The sequence below is a fragment of the Haliotis asinina genome, chromosome 4 (assembly GCF_037392515.1).
Source record: "Haliotis asinina isolate JCU_RB_2024 chromosome 4, JCU_Hal_asi_v2, whole genome shotgun sequence".
In the NCBI taxonomy this organism is placed as follows: Eukaryota; Metazoa; Mollusca; class Gastropoda; order Lepetellida; family Haliotidae; genus Haliotis; species Haliotis asinina.
The window spans coordinates 1,977,989-2,002,760 of NC_090283.1; the positions used below are offsets into that span (position 1 = coordinate 1,977,989).

General features: G+C 40.3%; 1 protein-coding gene across 6 annotated transcripts in view; it reads right to left on the reverse strand.

Annotated features, from left to right (window-relative positions):
• LOC137280706 (ankyrin repeat domain-containing protein 7-like) overlaps positions 1 to 24,772 on the reverse strand; it is a 160,196-nt gene that overhangs the window by 19,344 nt on the left and 116,080 nt on the right. Inside the window, exons 2-9 of one of the 6 annotated variants that reach the window (XM_067811924.1) lie at positions 16,661 to 16,736; positions 16,126 to 16,428; positions 15,098 to 15,191; positions 14,668 to 14,705; positions 14,389 to 14,447; positions 13,187 to 13,236; positions 11,625 to 12,233; positions 3,891 to 4,028 (exon numbers count right to left, since the gene is read on the reverse strand). The exons of 1 other annotated variant lie outside the window; for it this stretch is intronic. In XM_067811924.1, coding sequence (XP_067668025.1) covers positions 3,891 to 4,028; positions 11,625 to 12,233; positions 13,187 to 13,226 — 787 coding nt within the window. In that variant the 5' untranslated portion in view covers positions 13,227 to 13,236; positions 14,389 to 14,447; positions 14,668 to 14,705; ... (1 more) ...; positions 16,126 to 16,428; positions 16,661 to 16,736. The remainder of the gene's footprint in view (positions 1 to 3,890; positions 4,029 to 11,624; positions 12,234 to 13,186; positions 13,237 to 14,388; positions 14,448 to 14,667; positions 14,706 to 15,097; positions 15,192 to 16,125; positions 16,429 to 16,660; positions 16,737 to 24,772) is intronic. 4 more of the 6 variants (XM_067811926.1, XM_067811925.1, XM_067811927.1 and 1 more) reach the window with 4 other exon arrangements.

Genomic DNA, 24,772 nt, shown 5'->3' on the forward strand with positions numbered 1-24,772 from the left:
GCATCAGGCCTTGGCTTCGGTTTACTTTTCACCGTTTGTTGACTATCAGCTGTCGATTGAGACTTTGAGTGTGACTGAGATGATGATTTGTGATCAGAAGAAGACTTTGAGGTACTAGGAAGTGATTCCTCGGTCTGAGCTGACGTAGCAGGGTACAAAAACTGTGGAGCATCGCAGTTTACCCAAGTCAAGGTAGTTTGGCAGCTTGTGAATGACTTTGTTATAGCCATACACAGATGATGAGTTTGCTACTGTAGCATAACTTTCTTTGAGGTCAGATCTCTTCACCAGTTTCTTTGCTTCAGAAAAGGAGATATTTTGGGTATACTTTATTCTGTTTATTGCCATTTGCTCTTTCAAAATTGGACACTGTTTCGAAGAAGATGAATGGTCACCTGAGCAGTTCGTGCATTTTTAAAAATCGCTGTCACAATCTCCTGTTGTGTGTGTCTTCTCACCACAGTGAGCACACACAACTGACAATGTACAGGTAGATACACCGTGTCCGTATTTCTGGCATTTAAAACACCTGAGTGGGTTAGGGATGTATGTCTCAACTTGGATGTTACAGTAACCCGCCTTTACTGACTTAGGAGTATTTGGAGACGAGAAGGAAAACAGATAGGTGTTGGTTCGGATAGTTTTATTTTTCCGGGTTGAAAAACGCTTGACATAAAGCACGCCTTGATCTTTCATTTTGCATGCTATGTCAAGTTCTGACATATCTGCGAACAGTCGATCGCGATCTCTGACAATACGTTTGCTTGTGTTCAGGGTTTTGTGAGCAGAGAAGTCGACTGGAATACCCACGAAAGATGTAATTTTCATCAGGTTAGTTGAGTGTTGCTTTTTAGTGCACTCAACTAACAGTGCACCCGAACGCAAGCGTCTAATGTTTTTCACTTTTCACATCCCCAGCAATACCGTGAATACCTTTGGATGTAGGAAAGGGGTTAAGCTTTAATGGTGTCCTTTCAGGAGCCAATACTCAATCGATGCAGACGGTCTGTGATCAGTATCATCAGGGTCAGTTTCAAGTAAACGTTTTGTTTTTTGGGGCGTATTTCAGAAGCCATGATTGGTGTCATATGGTTCAGCATCCGAGCTCCCCACCCACCACGGAGCATCACAAGGACAATGCTGAAGCAAGCGGGCCTCAAGCTTGCAGCACCAAGGATACCCGGATGATATACTCCAGTAGAAGAATTATAAATACTTAGTCTACCAGACTGGCCCATGAGCCATCGCCTACTGGCAAAAGACTCTAGGCAAAGTTCATATTATCACAATTTACAATCAAAGTTATAGATTACCAGTATTGCCAAGGCCGAAACTTAAAACAATTCCAAATCAAATTTGTGCAATGACACATAGACAGTCCATGCACAGGGCTTGGCATGACCAGCCGATTGGTTGAATCGGGCTCATTCAACCACCCGTCAAGGTGATGTAAGGGCCAAAGCGGTGTGTTGGGCAATGGAACGCAGTTAAAAGCCCAAATGCCCTCAACCACCCGGTTCCCGTCCTCCACCGACACGGGACGCAACCCACGGTAAACAGGTTGCAAACTTTAGTCGCCTCTTACGACAAGCAATGGGGTGCTGTGGACACATTCTGCCCCGGGTCCACACGGGAGAAGAGCACTTGGCGTTACCCAGCACCCACCACGAGGAGATGGCTCTTCATGGGTGCCTTATGAATTATGAACGTGAATGTGTCAAACATATTTTTTGTCTGCTATTAATTGTAACCAATATTGATGAGTTTGTTTGAAACTCATTGACTTCATAACTATGAAAACATTACATGAAACTTATGTTATCAATGCGTTTATTTCGCTATCATTGTACTGTGCATATTCATGTGACCATGATTTACATGTATTCAGTTGTATCCCTTTTTCTCAATGATGGTGTAAAGATGAATCCGTGATAATATATACCCTTGTGATAATTAAGTAGATATTGTGATCGTATTCATGCAATGTTTACAGGGTATTTGTCTTGCCCTCTGATGTCGTCTGAATAATTCACATGCAACAGCTAGTCGGGAGTCTTATTTCACCGGTGCTAGTAGCTGTGACACGTCTATGATATTACAGCGTGGAGAAGCTCACTGGTCTGTGATTATTTCTGTAACTGACGGTGTTGCTGCGAAAAGCTGTGAATCGCTGCGGTTTTAACCATTATTTTATCACTCACTGACGTAAACATTTTCCTCAGTTTCTAGACACTTTCATGTTTTCATCTATGTTGGACAAGCATGTTCACAATTTCGTTTGTTAAATTATACAGGACCTGTTGAGGATTTTTAAGTACGTAGAAAATGGTAACAACGGGAGCGGACTCATATACACTACCCTACACTTCGTGAATGTAAATGTCATAGTATTTTCAAGCTATGTCATAAATTTCTTAAATGCCACCTGGGCAATGAAGAGCATGAAAGAAGCATGACCACATTACTACTAGCTTGCGCATGCGCCTTGACCCTGTGATATCACGAATGAGGGACGACAGCGTATAAAACGCGAGATCGCGAGAACGTGAAAAACTGAAACGTCGTACTTGCGTGATTTCGGTTGCTTTTTTTTGTGGCTTTATGTGGCAAGTCGAGATTGCGAGATTTGACAGAATGTTTAAAAGTCGCATTCTGTCGTTGTCGACTTTTGACCAAAACAGTGTTCTGTACCAAAAACACGAGCATGCGAGATGGCGAGAAAGCGTTCTCGCGACCTCGCATTCTCGCACTTAAGGCACTCTTTCTTTGAAATTCCAAAGGTCGAGATCGCAAAAAATGTCCCTTGAAGTATTCCACACGTACATATTTGATTATTTAAAAAGACAATGATATATTCGAGTGAGCGTTTTTCTGACGAGTGTGTTTTACGTGCTCTTTTCAGGCAGTCCACGAAAAGAAATTTATAAAATTGTTAGTTTTCTGGAGTCTTTCATATTGGTTTCAGTGTAATGATGTCACACGTCACCAGGAGTTTGGCAGCAAGGTTACTTACAAGTTCAGACAACTAGTTCGGACAACTAGTTCAGACAAGAAAAGTGCATACTCAAAATCAGAACGTGATTCTCCACGAATTCATGTGGAGAATTTCTATTCTAAAGCAGTTTTTGTGTATCTGTCCAGGGAATTGTACACTACAGATAAAAACGTGCGAAAAAAAAATTTGGAACATACATATCGGAAAGAAAAAGTGAACGACGGACCATAATATATACGTCACAATATGTTTTCTTCAAATGTTTTCAAAAGCAGCACTGTTGGACAGCTTCAGTAAACCAGTTTTTACAGCTAGAATTAAAATAGAAATAGAGTTGTCCTTATTTGAAGTAGTCTGATGTTCACATACCATTATGAAATACCTCCACAAGTTCACAGGGTGTTCAAGCTGCATCCGACATATCCCTTGTAACTTGAAGGCTGCAAATTCTGACACGGACCCATTGTTCAATGTCACTTACATTCAACCACCTTGCTAATACTTACCCCACGTAGACCTGAAACCAAACAGTGAACAGTAATTAGCCTGGTATTGGCAAATATAATATTTGTATGCAAAAATACTTGAAATATGGCCTCCATTATAAATTCAACAAGTTCGATTTTTAGTATAATAATTAAGAACTATTATTTGTGGTTTTCATGTATCAGAAGATAACATTCACTCTTTGTATTGGGTACAGGAAGGGCATTAAATACAGAAAAACCCAACCAAGAACGCCTTTAAAAGCTATGCAATTAAAACATAGAGGTTTTATGCGTATTTAATAACTTTAATAAGTTTTTAATGTGCTTGTACGCCTGAGTCGTTGAAGAGTTAGTTATCATGTGCACCCCGTTCTGTGATATATATACTGAGTAACACTGTAATAAACCATACCTCTTTCTTTTCCGGCAACACACACAACACACCACGATGATGAACACGACATTAATGGTGAGTAGGACGATCACAATGGACAGTATTGTTGCAAGCAGTCTTTCTTGGCGTTCTTGCATTTTGAAACTGTATTCTGCAAAATTAGGTATATATCTAATAATGTCAGTTACTGTCAGAAATACGAACTGTGCATCAATTACTCCGGTTAAAACTAGCTAATGCCGTATTGATTTTATACCAATATAGCAATTTCCCAATCAAATACCACGTAAACATATATTTTGGTTTACTGAGCTCTGTACCACAAAGCAGTAGTGGTGGAAACCTGGAGAAACTGTGTGAGACTACGCTAATCACCTATGTACAGTATAACTGTCACAGAATCTCAGGGACATTGCAAAATAATAATCGCTTTTTCAACAAGACGATTAACAACATGTGACATTAAGTCCAGTAAGTAAAGAGACATTTCTGTGTGAGTGTAAACCTACGAAATATAGTTGCATATATCCAAGGCTCATTTTGCTTCCGACCAATGAAGGCTCGGGATAGAACAGGAGTTCATCATCCCATGTTTGCCATAATAGGCGACTGTGCTTGTCGTAGGAGACGAGTTACGGGACCAGGTGGTCATGGACGCTGACTTGGTTGAAACATGTCATCGCATCACAGTTGCATGATCGATGCTCATGTTGTTGATCAATGGATTGTCTGACCCAGACTTGATTACTTAAAGATCGCTGCTGTATAGTTGGAATATTTCTGAGTGCGGCGCAAAACTAAAGTCACCCCGTTATTCACTCAATTTGGTTCCATTTATGAGTCGGGGAAAGGCAACTGCACAGTCACTCAAATGAAAAGGAATGACCTGATACCACTAACTCGACTCTCACCAGTTCCTCTGTAAGAACCCCTGTCTGTGAAGATGTGACACATGCAGTTAATCCTACATATTTTCCGCTGTATGTTTTACACTGACGTGGTAAATCATTTGAGAAACCACGAACATAGTAATACTATTATGCTACAATTATTCTATGTCCTTTGGATATTTTGAAGTTCCTAAAATTGCTATGTACACGCTATCTTACGTAGAGTATAGAACTTGCATTGATTTAAACCAATTGTGGTGCATCTTCTACATTACCAGAAAAAAATAGGAATTCATAAACAGTCGCCCAAAACTGAAAGGATGGAAATTTTCAAATAAGATCTTCCTCAAAAGGAATCTGACTAAAGCCCGATTCAAAATATCTGCCAAATGCAGGTCTCTCGTTAACGATGACAAAATCAGTGATGCCTGGACTAAAGGTGGTGTGATCTTCGTCAAGAAGGACAACTACATACTTCGAATATCCCACACTCAGCAGTTTTGCTCAACTTGAAGAATCCTTGATGTTAAAAGTGGTGGTCAAATTGTCTCAGATCTCCGAGGATGTGGGTGTCATGTGTCGAGATGATGAAATGTAACTGCACGAACATCTGGAATACTCGGAGCTAAATTACATCATGATATCTGACTCTTGTAGCGATCGCGTCAGCTCGTGATATGACGGTGCTGTGCTCTCATGTGATCTACATGAGAGTACGATAATTGTAACATGCTTGATGCGTAGAAAACATTCATCGGATGATCCCTCGTGACACATGTCATTCATGACAAGACATCCGACAAGAATTTGTTTCCAGATTCCTCCAGGCGAGACAAACAGGCACACAGTCCATGGGAATGTTCATATGGTCCTCTGATACAATCTGCAACGTTATTATGCACCATATTCTCTTGTAGTGGTCGTGTGAACGTACAACATAGACGTTGATGAGTCTTGGAGCAATCCATTGCGGACGATATTGTAACACGCTTGTAAACTTTTACTGAAAAAGTAAACTGTATTGTAGTAAACTTTTATTGAATGACTAATGATGCAGATGAAGAAGATATAACAGCGCGTGCCACTGGATTACATGTATTTAAATATTTATGCTATTTGTTCTTCTCATAGTTGTGGCTTTAGCTTACAATATTGACGGTGATTTGTTATGTACCTTGCCAGAGGCGTAATAAACTTTCATTGAATGACCTTACTTTGTCACATGGGGAAGTCGTGTGTTTGTCCTTTCATCCATGGCCATAGACCCAATCACAGTGTGTTTCTTATTCGGACTCCACCAACCTATCGATCTCAATCTTTGACGTGCTAGTGCATGAGTTAGTCAGAATTCCGCAGGCCTCCGGTAGTAAAGACGTTTTTATGATTGGTTGACACAATCCTCAAAATCATTATGTACCATATTCTCTTGCAGCGTACAACAATGACGGTGATATATCCTGGTGAAATCCATCGTAGACAGTTGGATGACCTTTGCTGCAGGTGTGTTCCCTCTTTTCCGTGGCCATAGATCTATCCAGGACGTGGTTTACTCATCTGCTGCTTTTGTTTTTGTGTGATCATTAGTTCGTTCCCACTTACTGATATCACTCACAGCCGTGCTCATGCACGAGTGTGACAGATATCTTCAGGCATTTGAGCATAAGGAGTTTAAAGGATAAGGCTGACCTATTAGTAGCAGAATATGATATCATATGGTAATAATAATATCATTTGTTTATGCGAAACTTCTAATAACGAAATTATGATAGCGAGTTTTCATCCACCGATTCGTAAATATAGGTCTACAAGGGGAGGATGGGTAGCAGTATACGTTAAGGATAATCTGTACTTTAAGTATCTCCCAAACTTAGAAGGTGGATTGAGGTGACTGTAAAAATTGATAAGTTGCTGATTAGTACATTCTATAGGGTGGAACTCAGGCATTATTACTGGCACTTGACTGGTGAATCATTCGCGGAGTCTGCGGGTAAAAACACCATAATGACTGTTGTAGGGGTGACATCAACGCTAGTATACTCAACATATGTAATCATAAAATTGAATGCTTGTAACTGTTTTACAACTTAACACAAATTGTTGTTGAACCAACATGTGTAACAGACACCACCAGTTCTCTACTTGATCTTGTCTACCTCTGATTATGGCATTGTATATGATTCAGCTGTTCTGCCTGCAATATGCAGTGACCGTAGTCCAGTATTTGTCTCCCTCAAGTTTGGAAAGTCACACAAAGAATCGTATAAGCGAATTCAATAGGATTACATCCATGCAGATTATGTTGCCTTGAGTGATTTCCATGCAGATTATGTTGGCTTGAGTGATGGTATTACCGCTGCTGATTGGGGAAATATTACTGACCACAGCGATATTGACACAACTGTTTCACTATTTATTTCCCAATTATTACACCTGATCGGTCAGTACATACACCACAAAGAGATTGTTCTTAGACCGGCGGATTGTTCTTTAATGAATGACCACTTGTGTCAGCTAATGAGAAAAAGAAATCTTTTGCATAAAACTGCTAAAAACAGAAATTTTCCGGTAGATTGGCAACGCTTCAGAGTAGAACATAACAAAGTCAACTCCGAAGTTAGGAAAGCTAAACGCGCGTATGATTTAAATCAGATGACATAATTCTGCACGTGGCTCTAAATTATGGTGGTGCTTAGTGAAAAAGTATATACAACACAATACAAACTCATATACTCAGTCGGATCCTATCGTGACTGTTCTTGACCATCCCAATGATCGTGCAGAAGCATTTAATGATTATTTTACTCAACAAGCGAAAGTTGAAGAACCCGGGAAGGAACCTTCCAGTTTACACGAGCATGCAAATAAACTTAATGAGCTCTTCCTGGAAGAAAAAGAACTGTGATGTATTATAATAAATTTGAATACTATCAAAGCTAAAGGTTCAGATAATATTGGGAATTTGCTTTAGAAAAAAATATATATGTAGGTTGTTCAATTGATCCCTACGTCTTTCCTGATTTCCTTGCCAATGGAAACAGTCTGTTCTTACAGTGTTCGCCATTGCAATAATTACAGATTGCCTTGTCATGTTCTCTTTCCAAGATATTTGAAAAATGTGTATTAAAACATGTCTATAATTTCTTTCTTGGATAATGAAATCATAACCACCTCACTATAGTTTGTGCTATACTCTGTGATATTAGCACACCCTTTGATTGTGTTCGGCACGAAGGCTTACTAGTAGAATTAAAATCAACAGTGATAAGCGGTAATTTCCTGGACTGGTTTAGAAGCTACCTTAGTCACAGGAAACAAGCTGTAGTAATTAGTGGTTACATGTCAGATTATAAACCTGTTCTGGCTGGAGTCCCTCAAGTCTCAGTTTTAGGACCACTGTTATTCCTTGTTTACATCAATAATTTGACTCATGGGATAATGAGTAATGTAAAACGTTTTGCTGATGATACTTCCTCATATGTAATTATTGAAGACCCCGAAATCTAAACCGCTTTACTGAACAGTGTTACGAGAGTGTATTTTCTGTAAATCATATTATTCATTAAGCGATCGTTATTACTGGGTCACAATGTTTAACGTTTTGAGTGATAGATGTTATGGGTCCCATTTCGTATCATAAATGGTCAGTGCTATTAGTATTTTACCGGCAGGCCTTTAAGGTAGTGTTCTAGAGTTGCCTCCCTTGACTAGTTGCGTTTACTTCCGAGAGCCTGCGAGAAAGTTGGTGGTGGTGTTGTCGCAAAGTGCTCGAATATTCAGGAATCAGTGACCGTGTATATATAAGGCTGGTTATTGTTTTAACACACAGACGTATACACAGAGTTTTACTGGAATGTGTCATCATTCGGGTTACATCCATCTATCTGCCTTCGTCAACGCTTAACCTACATCACCGCTGACCTGTCCTCGTTACATTCAGACTGAGTATTACTGTTTCGCACTCTCAAACCAAGAATTTCGTGAGTTGATATAATATTTGTGACCCACTACGTGTCTGCATTGTACATGAAACCTCTATTGTGAAGTTTTGTATCTTGCTCTTGTTTACTCAATACATATTACTGAAAATTACAGACTTGTCAGTGTTTTATGCTAGCTCACAAGGGATTTTTTACCTTTTGTAATGAGAAATTATTCACTGTAACAACTGTATGCAGATGGCAATGTTTGGTTTATCGAAATGTGCTGAAGAATTACAGTTAGCATTCTTTCGTCATAACTGCTCTTTGACGTCATATGTTCATAGCTTCAACGGAGATATCAACGGATGAGTAATATATAACCATAACTAAAGTGACCTAGAACGTATAACAGACTGGGCTGATAAATGACAGGTGAAATTTAGTCCTACGTAACTCGTATGCCATGTTATTTTCGACTAAATCTAACCCTAGTCTTAAACTACCTCTCGAATGAATGGTGTTCTTGTACCTGAGGTGAGTAATCATAAACACCTAGGACTGTTCTTGGAAGGAAGATGGAAAATGGCACACACACACTGATTATCTTGTTCTGTAAACTGAGCCCACTAATTAACCGCTTGCGTAGTCTAAAATATAGGATAAATAGAAGAACGCTAGAAAGTATGTAGAATTTTTTTATCCTACATATATTTGAGTAGTGCGATAATGTTTGGTATAACTGTCACAAAGAACAAGCAAAGATTCTGGAAAACCTACACTTGGATGCTCTTCGAACAGTGTGTGGAGCAGCACGAGGAACCAGTCATGGAAAAAACTTTACAAGGAAACGGGTTATTGCTCATTGTCTGACCTACGATATTTCCATAGTTTTGCATTTATTATAAAAATGGTGAATGGACTGACTACTAAATACCTATCTTTATGGGTCCCACCTATTATCTCCACCATAGGAGGTTACAACCTTCGTAACTCTAACGACTTTCAGACAAATGCAGGGCACTTATCCCAGCATAGCTTATCTTTCCTGCCTTCTGTTGTTTAAGCATAAAATGCACTTGATATTAACATTAGAAATGTAGATTCCTTACCTAGGTTTATGCAACTGATTTCCACAGAAACCAAGCTTTCTTCAGATTGTGCATACATTGCACTTATGGCTAGAATTAGGCTAGGTTGTGGTGACCTAAATACACACTTATTTGACAGATTCTTGATTGATGATCCCACTCGTTCGTGTGGCCATAACAGAAGATGGTACCCATTACTTTGTCATGCCCCGTTATGCCCAGTTTAAACTTGACAAATACTTTGTTTTTAATCGCCTCAACATGCATACTACACTTTACTAAAATGACGATTTAACCCCTTTAGACAATGAAAACATCATAAAATCGGTTCATAATTACACAACTGAAACTAACCGCTTTACGGAAAAAAAACCTATAAATACAAAATGCAATTAACATGCTGCTCCGTATTTTATTTTGTTTTTGACTCATCATTAATGTTTTATAATTAATATCTTCTCCTTAGAATCTTTCAAGATGTAACACGTAGAAGCATTTATATACTCCTCATGGGCTCTTGGCTCTCCATTTTCCAGAATGTCAGTTGTCAGTTACATGAGATATAATGTAAACATTAATGGAAATAAAATTTTGTTTAAATAAATAAAAAAAGCAAAAACAAAAACAAACAAACTTTACTCTGAAGTACAGCATACTCTCACTGTCAAGACAACTGACCTAGAAAAAGGTGGTTTTATTGCTTTTTCAGAGATTCTCCTAATGGTGGTCCTCTACGATCATATAAGTAATAGTTTTATAAGAGTTTACAGAATCTGTCTCTTTTTACTGATATCTGGGTATTATCTTCACACCCAAGCTTGTGTGGAGCAAAGCACAACCATGATTATCATCTCAGGCTCACAAAGCAATATTATCAGTATTCAGTTTTAAAAGAAGAAAAATGGTAACACATATGGTTATGATTAATTTAGAAGTTTTGTCTAATTGTACCTATACGCTGTTATGGCGAAGAAATTTTGGGCACTGACATCGTAAAGTTATTGAGGCTGCGCACCTCAAATGTTGTAAAGAGTATTTAAGAGTAAACAAATGTATGTCTCTCTCCGATGCAGATGAAAAGGTCCGTGCTATATTGTGTGTGGCTGTTATAAAGATTTAAGAGTCAAATCCAATCCTATACTGTACACACTATGGTAAATTAGTTTCAAATGAAAATTATGATGCTATGTACAACATCACCTTACAATCATTCACAACACTGTAAATTCTAGAAACAAATGATTTGCATGTATACATTCTTCCGATATGTGCACGTAAAAGGTGTAGACTTATCTCTATGTATTATGGGCCAGTGGCCTCCTGACTGAAATAGTCTGTCTGTCTGTAGGGTGGGTATATTTCGCCTAAATTGTAATTATCAATGAGGCACAGGCTCAAATCTTATCAGGTAAACATTGACGGAAATACTACGATTTCAATAAGAAAAGGTCCTTACTTGTTTCCAATGTTTACAATTTTGACAAGGATATCACGTGTCTAGTCATGTGACATTTAGACCAGAACCGTACACAACCAGAAAACAGGTGTGGTGTCAATTTACAATGTGTGAAATGAATACTAATGTACATTTTATTTGAGCTTATGAAGTTGCCTTATTGATTCAGGGTTAAAAAGTAATTGTTTGCTGAATATGAGCTATAACTTTTCAACTTGACATTAAACGTTTCCAGTCCCAACGAACGGAAGCGGTGTAGCTAGAAGATCAAAGCTGCAGATCCTGAAAGTTATCATTACGTATCGGGAGAATTATCACTCCAAATGGGTGATCGAAGTTACATGTCGATCGAACGTATGCGACGTGACGATATGCTCATAAAATGCTACTTACGTTGAAATTCAGGGTAAGATTGACTGCTGCACACCTTGCATCCCGACCTGCACGTGTACAACGTTTCTTCCTCTGCTCTCAGACACGAAGGGCACAGATGCTGACACTGGTCACCGAAATGTCCGTGTTGACATTGTTGACACTGACCAGTAAACCTATGACATGACTGAAAGGCGGACAGACATGACATATTGCAGTGGGCACCATAACGACCAGCTACACAACTGTCTGAACAGGTTCCATCAAGACTGCAGGCAAAGCCGTTACATTTCTGCAAGCAGGAATGTTCACACTTACTACCGTACAAATCCGCTCTGCAAAGTGTACAGTTCTCACAGTGATACCAGTCACACGCCAGACAGCCGTCTGGGCAAGGTATTTTACAACGAGGTCCACAGTAACCATATTCACAGCCGTCACTACAGACCGTCTTCCCCGAATCGTGGTCCACTTTACATTTAAGTTTGACACACGTCTCCTGGCAGCGATGCTGACAGTACTTGTCTGTGTAGCCTGCTTTACATCCGTCAGTGCATATTCCACGTGAGTCACATGTCTCCCCTTTACAGTTCTCACAAGATTGAGATCCAAGCAGGGGGATGAAGAATACTGAAAACAAAAAGCTTGTGAATGAAGTAATCTCTATATCAAAACAGAACATTTCCTTACAAAGACATACATAAATCACTACGGTGAGTGAGTGAGTGAGCTACGAGTGAGTCATATCGTGACTAAGTCAAGTTATACATTTATAATAAAATCACTAACGTGAATCTTGTCATGACCCAGAATGTCTATCTTGTTATAAGAGTGTATTTTCCGTGATTTGAGATGTTATTTATTATTATTGCTGTAGTTTTAATCGGGTCACAGTAGTAAAGGTTTTAGCGTTCGTTATTATGGGTCACATTTCCTACGGAAAAATTATTTAATCAGTACGCCTCTAAGACAGTATTTTACAGTTACCTCCCTTAAACACGAGGCGACGACATTGTTCTAGATCTCTCTACGGTGTTGGGGATGGCCGTAACTGCTCGAACATTCGGGAAATAAATGTGTCTAGATAAAGGCTAATTGCCTGTGTTAGGGGATCATTCACACATTACTGGAGTATACACCATCATTAATCGCTGCCAACATTTCATCTTCATAGCCGCCGTCAGACCGTTCGCTGTGTTACAATCTGCATAACTGTTTCTCTCTCGCATTAAGACTTTGGTGAGTTTACTATATATTTTGTGACCCTTTGCCCTAGATTTTTTCTCATTTGTATTGTGCTTGAAATCGGTACTGTGAAATTGACTTGTGACTTTGTATAAATTGCTCTCTTTGCCAAATAATACAAAATTCGAATGTTTTAGACTTGTCTATGTTCTGTTTTGCTGGTTCACTGGGGGTTTCTTACATCGTTTGTCACGGCAAACTCCTCAACATATCAGTCTGTACAATGATTTCCTGTTCCTAGATCCAGTCAAAGTCTTATGTTTCTGAGACAAATGAGGCATATGACCTATATTTAGTCACCAATCACCGAGAGCTCAAGAGAGGTTATGGGAACGTACCCGTGATTATGAAGCTGTAGTTCAAGCCAAGCTGCTGCATACTAGTTATTCTAAAACAAAGGAAGAATATTCGGTCCATTTCTCAACCATAGACAAACACAAAATATCCACAACTAAATATTTGTTAAAACATCATAGTATGTGTCCAAAACTATTATTCAACAAAGCAAATATCATGAATGCTTTGTATTGTTTTTATGAAGATTTACTGCGCGGACGAGCCATTTGAAGACTTCACACAGTCTGTATCGTAACATGAACGTAGTCCTGACAAAAGGTTTTATTTGAATTTACATTTCCCCAAAAGAACCTCAAAAGAACCTCAAAAGAACTTCAGTATCGTCAATTTCAATCATGTATACCACTCTCCCACACAGAAGAGAAGAAAAAAAACACAAGCTACATTTCTTGATACATTGGTTTGTAAGCGCGGTGATCATTGATATGGTTATCTTTATTCAGAGGATCAGGACCCAGGGAAGATCCAGGTTAGGATCAGTCTTCAGTAACTCATGCTTGTCGTAAGTGGCGACTAACGGCACTGGGTAATCAGGCTCGATTGATTTGGCTGTTCATCACTGGATTGTCTGGTTTGCACAGACCACCGTCATGTAGCTGGAATATTGCCGACTGTGGTGTAAACCTAAACTGACTCACTCTCCTGAGTTTCAAGATAATATTTCAGGTATGAAATCCAATCACATCTGATGGCAGTAAAGAATACAGCGCTTAATCATTAATTACAATCTTTTTAACACTGCGTGATGGATTGACACGACATTGGAACACTCAGGGTGACCAGTTGTACTGTCATCCTTTCAGATATGAGTATCTAAGCTTAGGAATTTGATCATGAAATTGAACTTAATCTTCAGTTGTCACCATGAGTTGATATCGTTCAGTAACCGCCACCTAACCAACTGCCGGCGATACAACCACCAGAACTAGAGGCAGCAGACAGTCAGTGAACTCTTTCACATTTAGATGTGTGCACATGGACTCAGCAATGTAAATCATTTACCTCCAAGGCAATGTGACAGCTTCTCTATGGTTAGCTTTTGCTTTTTTACCGGTTTACATATTCCAGGCTACAGTAAAGACATCAAAGCGAGTAGGGTCATTTCCAATGATTAACAAACATGAGCACATCACATAACACTTCATTGAGATTTCAAATGGATGTTTGCACAAAAAAAACATACCTGGTGGAACAATGTTTCTACACTTTCGCTTTCTGGCGTGTTTGGCTGTGGGGTACCTCCTGCAACGGACATAAAATATTCCACCAGAAAGAAATATAGTTAGTTGTTAAGCATTTTAATAAAACGATGCATTTCCTTACTACATTGACGAAAACATATTGCAGCTAAAGGCATACAGCATCTATTGAAAGTCTACACACACAAACAGACACACACACACACACTATTCCAGCTTAAGAATTTACCCTAATGCCTTTCCTACTGTGCTGCTTAGCTTACCGTGTCTGTAGAAAAACTTCGACTTGACGATAAGAGCACTGGAAATATATGAAATTACTGCTGAAGACACATGCTATGACAGCTTGTAAACATCTACTGACAGACGAGCTTGCGTATTTGTCCATGGAACATATGGAGTCGTCAATTAACGTTGTCAGAATATGAACTGATCGGAGATGATCTAACGTGATATTCGCATCCATTTCGCAAAATCCACTCTTGTGTGAATCCAAAGACGAAAACATTTGACTGGCCAAAAAAGGGATACACAGATCGAGCATATTTTTTCATCACTTCCACTTATAACATTTGCCCCACATGGGATATCTGGGATAAAGCAATACACTTTGCCCACTATTTTCTACATAGCAGTGTGTATTCATAAAATATATGTGAAGGGTTACGGTATCAATGAAAATATACGACTCACATAAAGACAATTGCAGCTGTTAATGCTATCGCCAAGGCGATACTCAGTGCCAAGATAGTGTTGTTGGTGCTACCGCCCTCACATTGACAGGGAACTATTGACAACATAATATGAAACAATGCGTCATTCATTTTTCAGCAAACGATTGTTCAAGACACTGATTTAGGGCTTATTGCTTAGGGGCGCAACGCTCAATTTGTCTCTGGGTTGAATGTTCTCTCTATATCTACACCTTGATTGTTCAAATGAACTTTCAGCCAATGATACTTAATCTCTTTGTATTCTGACAATTTCAAATGACCAAGGAACGTAGCTCTAGCTGTAGTCCGACACTTGTGCTCCATTTCCAGGTGAATTAAGACACGTCAAGACCTTTGGCATACTGGATATCAGAGAACAGCATTTGCGATGCGATGGATCCTTAATAGGATAAAGTCTCTAATAGACGAAGAAATGGTAATCGAGATGCTCTTGAAATTTAGTGTTAGTGAGCTTCAACAGTGCTTCAAGATGCAAGCAGAAACACTAACTGTTTTGACGTAAATCCAGCTTGACGTTATGGATGACTTAGAAGTACTGTAAAATCCTGTGATTCCCAGTAATGCGGCCGAGCATCTGTTGATATTGTGTGTCGCCAAAACTACGGTTTGTTTCATATAAAATGATGTGTAGTTTTAACATGTATGTGGTTTATTTTATGGGGAAACTGTATTCCCTACCAGCTGTTTTCCTGTCCTTCATAGGTATTACAGAAGTATTTTTGTTCTAATGACAAAATCAATGTCCACTTTGGGAAATCATGTAAGGTAAGATCATTCATTACCAATTGATGAAGAAATTGTACTATGTGCTGACATGCTAAACGTTAAGCTCTACAAGGCTGTCACAAATGAGTGATGTTGCATCGTATTTTTTATTGGTATTTTGTACTTTGACATTATATAATGTACATATTTGCAGTACAATAGGCATCATAATGACCTTACCAACATCAGTTTATTTCCTTGTCGATAGTAGTATAAACCTACCGTTGTTATCGCTGATCTGCAGAGTGGCAGTAATGTTACAGTAGTCCCCTGTAAAGTTACCCTGACAGCCCTTAGTGCAGTGACCGTTGTGTTGATTACAGATGTGACTGACACAGGTCTTACTACAAGCCTGATCACACTGGTTACCGTGCCACCCAATAATGCAGCCCTCGGAACACTCGCCGTCAGCTTTCGCACAGTGTTTAGCTTGGTGAAAAAGAGCACAGTGACAGGAACAGTTTTTCCCACAGTTTTTACCGAACTGTCCCGGCGGGCAATTTTTATCAGCTGTAATAAAAATAACTGCAACGAAAACAAGTTGTCATGTACATCCCTTCAAGTACGTTATAGTTTGATGTTATAGTAATCAGCTACGTGTTAAAACATATACAGATAACGGCTTGTATCAGTCGTTGAGAATGAACACTGTCAAAAGTACTTCATTACCCATCTTACTGTCATTACTGTCATACATGTACGTTACATAGAGATAGAATAACGGTTAAAACTTGAAGCTGCTAGTTGTGATACCCACTGTAAAGAGCGAAGATTGTCACAAGGGTACTGTGCATGGTAGCAGCATTTCTCGGTGTCTTCTTTTCCTGGGTCAACTGCAGTGGAAACAGCATTGGTCAAGTGCATATACCGTTATAATCTAAACATATTTAAGACATATTTTCACACCTGTCGCACTACTGAATATGGTGTGTTAAAGAAAAATTCCGAGTGTGTGTTCCAACTCAAGGCTCCAATAAAGTTATCTTTTCATGGTTTTATGGTTGACATGTCTGGGACATATGGAATCCGAGAAGCAAAATGAGGTGAATATTAATCAAAGTTCGACAATGCGACATTTCACCCATTTGCCGCATTGTCGCGATGTCGCGTGTTGCGTTTTGAGTAACATTTTCTCTGTTCCTCCAAAGTGCGACAGGCGACATAGCGACACTTTCCAAGGTCAAAATATGTCGCGTTGTCACATTGTCGCCCTATCTAACATGTCTTTGTCGTAGATTTTGAGCAATGGTAGGCCATAGAGCAGTATATGGGTTGTGTAAATACAAAAATCATGTATGAAAAAATTGTATCTGACATCATCATATATATATATATATGTAAGATGTGTATATATGGTGATGTCAGATACAACTGGCGACATGATATACATACATATATACACCTGGAAATTAATCAAGCAACACCCCAATTTTTTCTATTGGAGCAACTTTGAAGTGTTCTGACAATCAAAATATGCCGGGTTGATATAGTTTGACACTTTTTTATTCAACAGACGATCTCTGACAAACAACTTAAAGGGAAAAAGTATCAAGACTTTGCTTTATTGCAACGAAATCCAAATTCTTAAAACTGTCTTAAATTCATGAAAAAATGGACACAATTTACTATTCATCCACAGACGTTGTTGTCAGGTGTATTAACACAAATGTCACATGGAAAGAAAGAACAGTCATCTGAGAGTCTGCACACCGACTTTCATCAATATCTAGTGTGTCCTCCCTGCGCACGCACCACCGATTCCAGACGCCTCCTCATTCCTTGGATGAGTCTCCGGATCTGATTCTGGGGGATCCTGTTCCACTCCTCATGCAGGGCAGCCGTCAATTCGTTGAGATTATGGACTGGTGGGTCTCTCTGCCTCACACGACGGCCAATAAAGTCCCACAAATGTTCAATGGGGTTGAGGTCAGGGCTCATGGCAGGCCATGGAATTCTGTCAATTGCATTTTGCCGCAAAAAAATCATTTACAGCATGCGCCCTGTGAGGTCTAGCATTGTCGTCCATAAATATGGGTCTCGTTGCCAGAGGATGGTTCTCAAAATGAGGTACCACAGCCCTGTCAAGAACCTCCTGTTGGTAACGAACACCGTTAAGGTTGCCACGGATGGTAATGATATCCAACTTGCAGTTCATGGAAATGCACCCCCATACCATAACGGAACCTCCCCCAAAGGCCACAGTCTCCTGGATGTTCCGTGGAGCCATTGCTGTGTTCCTCTGCCTCCAGACCCGAGTACGACCGTCCACCATGTGCAGCAAGAACCGGCTCTCATCTGAGAAATGGACCTTCCTCCAAGAGGCAATGTTCCAGTGCAAACGGTCATTACACCAGGCCAGTCGGGCTGCCTTATGGGCTGGAGACAGTCTGGGTCGCTTGATTGGCCTCCTTGCCCGGTATCCTGCAGCTTTCAGACGATTCCGAACAGTCCTGTTCGAGATGGGTCTCCCTGGAAGCCACTCCTGTCTCAACCGAGAGCTCGAGTCGAAGGACCTGCGCCGTACAAGTCTCAGTAAAGCTCTGTCCTCCCGGACTGTGGTCTTCCTGGGTCTTCCTGGTCTAGGCAGGTCTTTAACTTCATTAGTGGCCCGGTATTTTTTCAAAAGTTTTGAAATTATGGAATGATGTCGTCCGATTTGAGTCCCGATTTGTCTTAGAGACATACCAGCATTCCTCATGCCGATTATTTGCCAACGAGTGGCCTCTGATAATTTCCTACGTGCCATGACATTGAAATGAATGAAAAACCGAATGCAATCGACAACCTGCGCTTGTAAACACCCCAGGGAAAAAGTGCATTTTTCGAAAGTTGAGGTTAAAGCAATGCACGTGCGCTGTGCAAGCTTCACGCGCGTCATATCAACCCATGAAAAGCTCATGCTGTATGTCAATACATCAAAATTGAATAATCAATCATCAAAATTACTTCGTTACACTTTGTTAAGTTTTTATGTGTCTTTGAATTTGGTGTTGCTTAATTAATTTCCATATGTATATATTATTTGCATGGCTAGATTTCCCAAATTGCTGATGGCTGAGGGGATGATGTAAATCCAGCTAGGGTCCATGCAGCTAGCAAAGGTACTGTAAGTCCCCATGGTCCCTAGCATGGTGATCTACCTTCAATTGTTAGCAATCTATAGCCCATTTTTATATTGTATTGTCCTCTATAGATAAACAGTTTTAGGTATAGTGTTACGAGTGTGTATTCCCTGTGTATTTTGTTATTAATTCAGTATTAATTGTTATTGGGTCACAATGTTTGGTGTTTTGGATAGTAAATATTATTGGTCACATTTCGTTTTAATATCTGGTCAACACCTTTAGAATTCTGGCATTCCGGAATTTACCTGCTCCTAATTTTCAATGTTTCACTTCCGGAATACTGCTTCGAGACCATTCTACAGTGTTGGCGATGTTAGTTTGTGCCCGAACTTTCGGGAAGTGGCTTAGTTTATATATAAATAGGCTGGTTGCCGTGTGGAGGGCGACACTCTCACTGATATTCATTCATATCTGCTGGATTTACTTCTCTGCCACGCTTGGATATACTACCAACACGCTTGAAATCCTGTCTACATTATCTGCTGTGGCACCGATCGCTTTGTTTACATTTTGCCATAGCTGTTCCCTCTCACATCAAGACTTTGGTGAGTTTGATATATTGTATTTTCGTGACCCACTGACTTACATTTTGTCTCTCTTGAAATGTATTTGTAATCAGCATTGTCATATTGAATTGTGACTCTGTATATCTCGCTCTCATGGTTTAACAATATAGAATTTCAACGTAAACAACTTGTCTTTGTTCTGTTTTGCTGGGGATTTGTTAAATAGTTTGTCACGGTAAATTATTAACCGTAATAATAGTTTTATATTCTCATCTGTGATATTGTAGTTGTTTTACTGTCCTTCGTTGACAGGTTTTATAATATATATATATATTTCATTTCAGTATTAAATGTTCTCGTCACGATATGGCTGAGATATTGCCGATGTGACGTTAAATATTAACTCAATCAATAACAGTTGATCTCTTTATCCCACGCCCTACTCGTTGTTTTAACTGTCAGAAGTTTGGCCACTGACAAAATTCCTGTAGGAACAAGTTAGCTTGCTTCCGATGTGGAGAGCCTGGTCATGATGGTAAAATATGTACAAACACCATCAAGTGTTTACATTGTAAAGGTGACCACATGGCATCTTCTAAAGACTGTCCTGTGTGGAAATATGAGGCCACTGTACAGAAACTAAAAAGTGAGAAACGTCTCAGTTACTCTGATGCCAGGAAGCAAGCCAGACTTGGTGCTGGGTAACGCCAAGAACCGTTCAAACCCCCGTGTGTTCCCGGGTCAACTAGCTCCATAGCACCCCCATTGCTGGTTGCAAGGAGCGATCGAATTTGGCAACCTGTTTGCCATAGATTGCGTCCCCTGTCGGTGGAGGACAGTAGTCTGGTGGTTGAGGGCAGTAGGAACCTGAACCGTGTTCCTGTTGCCCAACACACCACTCCGGCCCTTACTTTACCTAGACTGGTGGTAGAATCGGCCCGATTCTATCAATCGGCTGGTCATGCCAAGCCCTGTGTATGGACTTGTATGTCATTACACAAATGTAATTTGGAAAATGTCAACGTTTTTCAATATGATGTTTTGAACTAGAGTCTTAAGCCCAGAAGGCGGTGGCTCATGGGGTAGCCTGTTAGAATTGTTAACCTTTTAATGCTTCAACCCTGTGCATGATTTGTATCCTTTTAATGCTTCTGCTGGCACCCGTGGCGAGCCACCTCCTCGTGGTGGGTGCTGGGTAACGCCAAGAGCTCGCCGACACCCCCGTAGTCGATCCGGGGGGATATTTGGTCCACCAAGCCGTTTGCCGTGGGTTGCGGCCCTGTGTCGGTGGAGGAGGGGATCCTGGTGGTTGAGGGCACTGGGGGCCTGTAATCGTGTTCCCTTTGCCCAACATACCCCTTCGACCCTTACTTCACCAAGACGGGTGGTTGAATGGGCCCGGTTCAACCAATCGGCTGGTCACGCCAAGCCCTGTGCATGATTTGTATCCATTTGATCGCACAAAATTGATTTTGGACTTGGTTTAATTTCGGTCTTGACTCTATTGTTCATCAAAAACTTTTCTCATTTTGAACTATGTCGTTGTGATCTTTGCCTAGAGTCTTATGCCCAGAAGGCGGTGGCTCATGGGCCAATCTGGTGGACTAATTATTTATAATTCCTCTGCTAGAGTATATCATCTGAGTATCCTTGGTGCTGTATGTTGGAGCCCCACTTGTTTTTATCATTGTCCTTGTGATACTCCGTGGTGGGCGGGGAGCTCGGATGATGAAATACAAACCAAATAACCATGGCTTATGAAACTCCTCTGAAGAAAACCAAACGTCAGCTTGAAGTAGATCCTCTTGACAATGACCTCAGACTGCCCAAACCAATCGATTTCTGGCCATGTTTTCTAGTTATTGAGACAGAAGATAACACTCCATTGAAATTAAACCCTTTTGCTGTGTCTAAGGGAATCCAAGGCATTGCTGGAGATGCAAAGACTATCAGAAAATTATGGTCTGGTGCATTGTTGGTTGAGTGTGCCAAAAAGCAGCAATCAAGCAATCTGTTGAACACCAAAACATTTGTTGGCATTCCCGTCACCATCACAGCCCACAAAACACTCAACACGAGACCATGATTACTCGCTGACATGTCGGAATTAGACATCGCGTCTGAGATGAGAGATCAGGGTGTACTCTATGTGAAACGTTTTTCAACTCGTAAAAACAATGAAACCTTTAAAACCAACACATATCTGTTTTCTTTTTCTTTACCTTCTGCTCCAAAATCAGTCAAGGCAGGCTACTGCAATCTAAATGTTGACACATACATTCCCAATCCTCTCAGGTGCTTCAAATGCCAAAAGTTTGGCCATGGAGTAAACTCGGGCACCTTGTCTGTTGTATGTGCTCACTGCAGTGAAAAGACCCACACAACAGAGGATTGTAACAGTAATGTTAAAAAATGTGTCAACTGTAAAGGGAACCAACCATCTTACTCTAAGGACTGTCCTGTTTGGAAACAGCAACTGCCAATTAATAAAATAAAGTTCACTCAAAACATCAGCTTTGCTGATGCAAAAAGACAAGTTCTAAGCTCGGGACAAACAGAAAGCTATGCTTCCAATGCCAAAAAGAACGCCTGAAACAACATCTAGCATAGTTACTGTATCTGCCAGCTGTCAGACAGACTTAACTTGGGTCACAACGGATAATCCCAACCTTCTCTCACCCACTACAGCTACTCAAACAGGAGAATCACTTCCTGGTCCCTCTCAAACACAATCAGAAACATCACCCGATCTTGAATCATCTTCACAATCGTCAACAAAGTCTCAACAAAGTCTCACTAAAGCTAAAAGTAAAAAGCCAGATTTTGCAAAAAAACTCAGTGGCAGAGCCCCAAAAGGGTCAGAAAATAAAATTCAATTGTTCAATAAATAAGGATCACTTGAAGACATGAACGTATCTGAAGACGTCCATTCTAGGGCACATAGCTTGTCGCCCTCTAAAAGGGTGCTGGGTAGATCCCCAGTAAATCCCCCCAAAAGATATTCCAACAATATTATACAGTGGAATTGCAGAGGACTGAGGACTAACTTACATGAAGTACAGCTATTAGACCACGATTTTACACCTTCAGCGATGTGTCTCCAAGAGACATATTTGAAACAGACAGATGCATTTGATCTTCATCATTTTAATGCATATCATTGTTTTTCACCTCCGGGTTATAGGGCAACAGGAGGATCATCAATTCTAGTCAGACAAAACGTTATCCATAGCCCTGTTTTACTTACTACTAATCTTCAGGCCGTTGTAGTGCGTCACGCCATGCCCTGTGTATAGATAATATTGTTTGCACACTCACTCACTATTTTGGTCTTGGTCATTTCGACCTCTCATTTCCAAATTATCGATATATTTAATGCCTAGAGTCCTATGCTAGAAGGCGGTGGTTCATGGGCCAATCTGGTAATGTTGACAGCTGAATACTGTCTGTCTATGAATAATTGTTATGGGCAGAACCAGCCGAGCAATTAAGTTATTAGAGCAAGATGGCTATTCAAGTCATATTTACTGGAGTATAGCATCCCCACATCCCTGGTGTTTGCATCTGGATATCAGGTGCACTTGAACACTGTCCTTGTTGACACTCGGTGGCCGGTGGGGAGTGGGGATGTTGAGTACTATTTACTAACCATGTCACAGCACACTTCTGGTTCAATTCGAAATGAAAAAAAGAGACGCTTGGATTTTGATCATGCACATGAACATGTTTCCCAAAACACAGACTCAAGGGCTCGATTTCTAGTTATTGAGACGTCTGACCATGAACCAGTTCAACTGAATCCATTTGCCAAATCCAAAGCAATTCAAGGAATTTGTGGTTAAGTTAAGGATGTTTCTCGTCTGCGTGGCGGTTCCCTTCTGGTTGAATGTGCACGGAGGCAGCAGTCTTTGAATCTATTGTCAGTTACTAAATTCGCCAATGTTGATGTTGCTGTGTCTGTGCACAGGACATTGAACTCTTGCCGTGGCATTGTCCGGGACAGAGCTCACTGCCTCCTTGACATGTCTGAACAGGAAATTGCAGCTGAACTTGAAAGTCAAGGTGTCACATCAGTCAAACGTTTCTCCACAAAAAAGATGGGATCATCAGGAAAACAAATACTTATCTGTTCACATTTTCTCGGTCAACACTTCCTCAGTTTATCCAAACTGGTTATTTTAATATCGGAGTGGAGATGTACATCCCAAATCCACGCTCCTGTTCGACCTCTATGGTATGTCACCGTTGCAGGGGCAGCCATGATGGATCAGACTGTGAAAATGATTTCCACTGTTCAAATTGTGGTGACAAACGTATGTGCTCCTCAAAACTGTGTCCTCACTGGCAAAGACAAGCTCAGATTATGAAGATCAAATGTCAGAACAATATTTCATTTGCTGAAGCAAAAAAGTTAGTAGTCCACCAGTCGACACCTTCTTCAAGCGTCACATATGCAGCTACTGCAGCACGCCCTGTCGCAGCTGCATCAGTCATGTGCCAGACTGAAACCAGTCAACATCAGCACCGTTACTGACGCTTCTACAAAATGTACTTCAGAAACACAGACTCAAACTCAAAATGAACTTGTTGAGTAGACAGACAGTCAGTCTGAGCTAACAACTAAGAAACCAGGCACTACTCACTTGTCACAGAAAGACAAAAAAAGATTTAAAAAACAGCAAAAGGGCAGGTCCCCTATTCCTTCGGAGGTACCTGTGCGTAACACTTTTGATCCTCTGGATATGGAGGTTACACCTTTTACAAAGGATAACAGGAGGGATCTCTCTTCCTCCTGTTTACTAGAGCAATCGCCTATTGAACCACCGTGATTCACTCGCCGAACTTGATCCAATGGAACTGCAGAGGATTTGAAAAAAAAATATAATGAGATTCTTTTGTTAATACAGGATTTTAAGCCGTCAGTAATATGTCTCCAGGAGACATATCTAAAACATAACGATATTTTTAACTTACAACACATTGGCTACCATTCATTTTCTCCTGAAGGAGACAAAGCAACTGGAGGATGTAGTATCTTGGTCAGACAGGACATCATTCACAGTGCTATTTAGCTGAACACTCCTCTTCAAGCTGTTGCAGTCCGACTTACCTTGCACATTGCTCTTACTTAGTAGTATAGGGAATGATAGTTTTGGCTCACTTTCAAGAAATGTCTCTACAACGTCTTATTTACTAAATAAGACGTTGGTGGGCCCCTTAGCTCTTGCTACTATTACC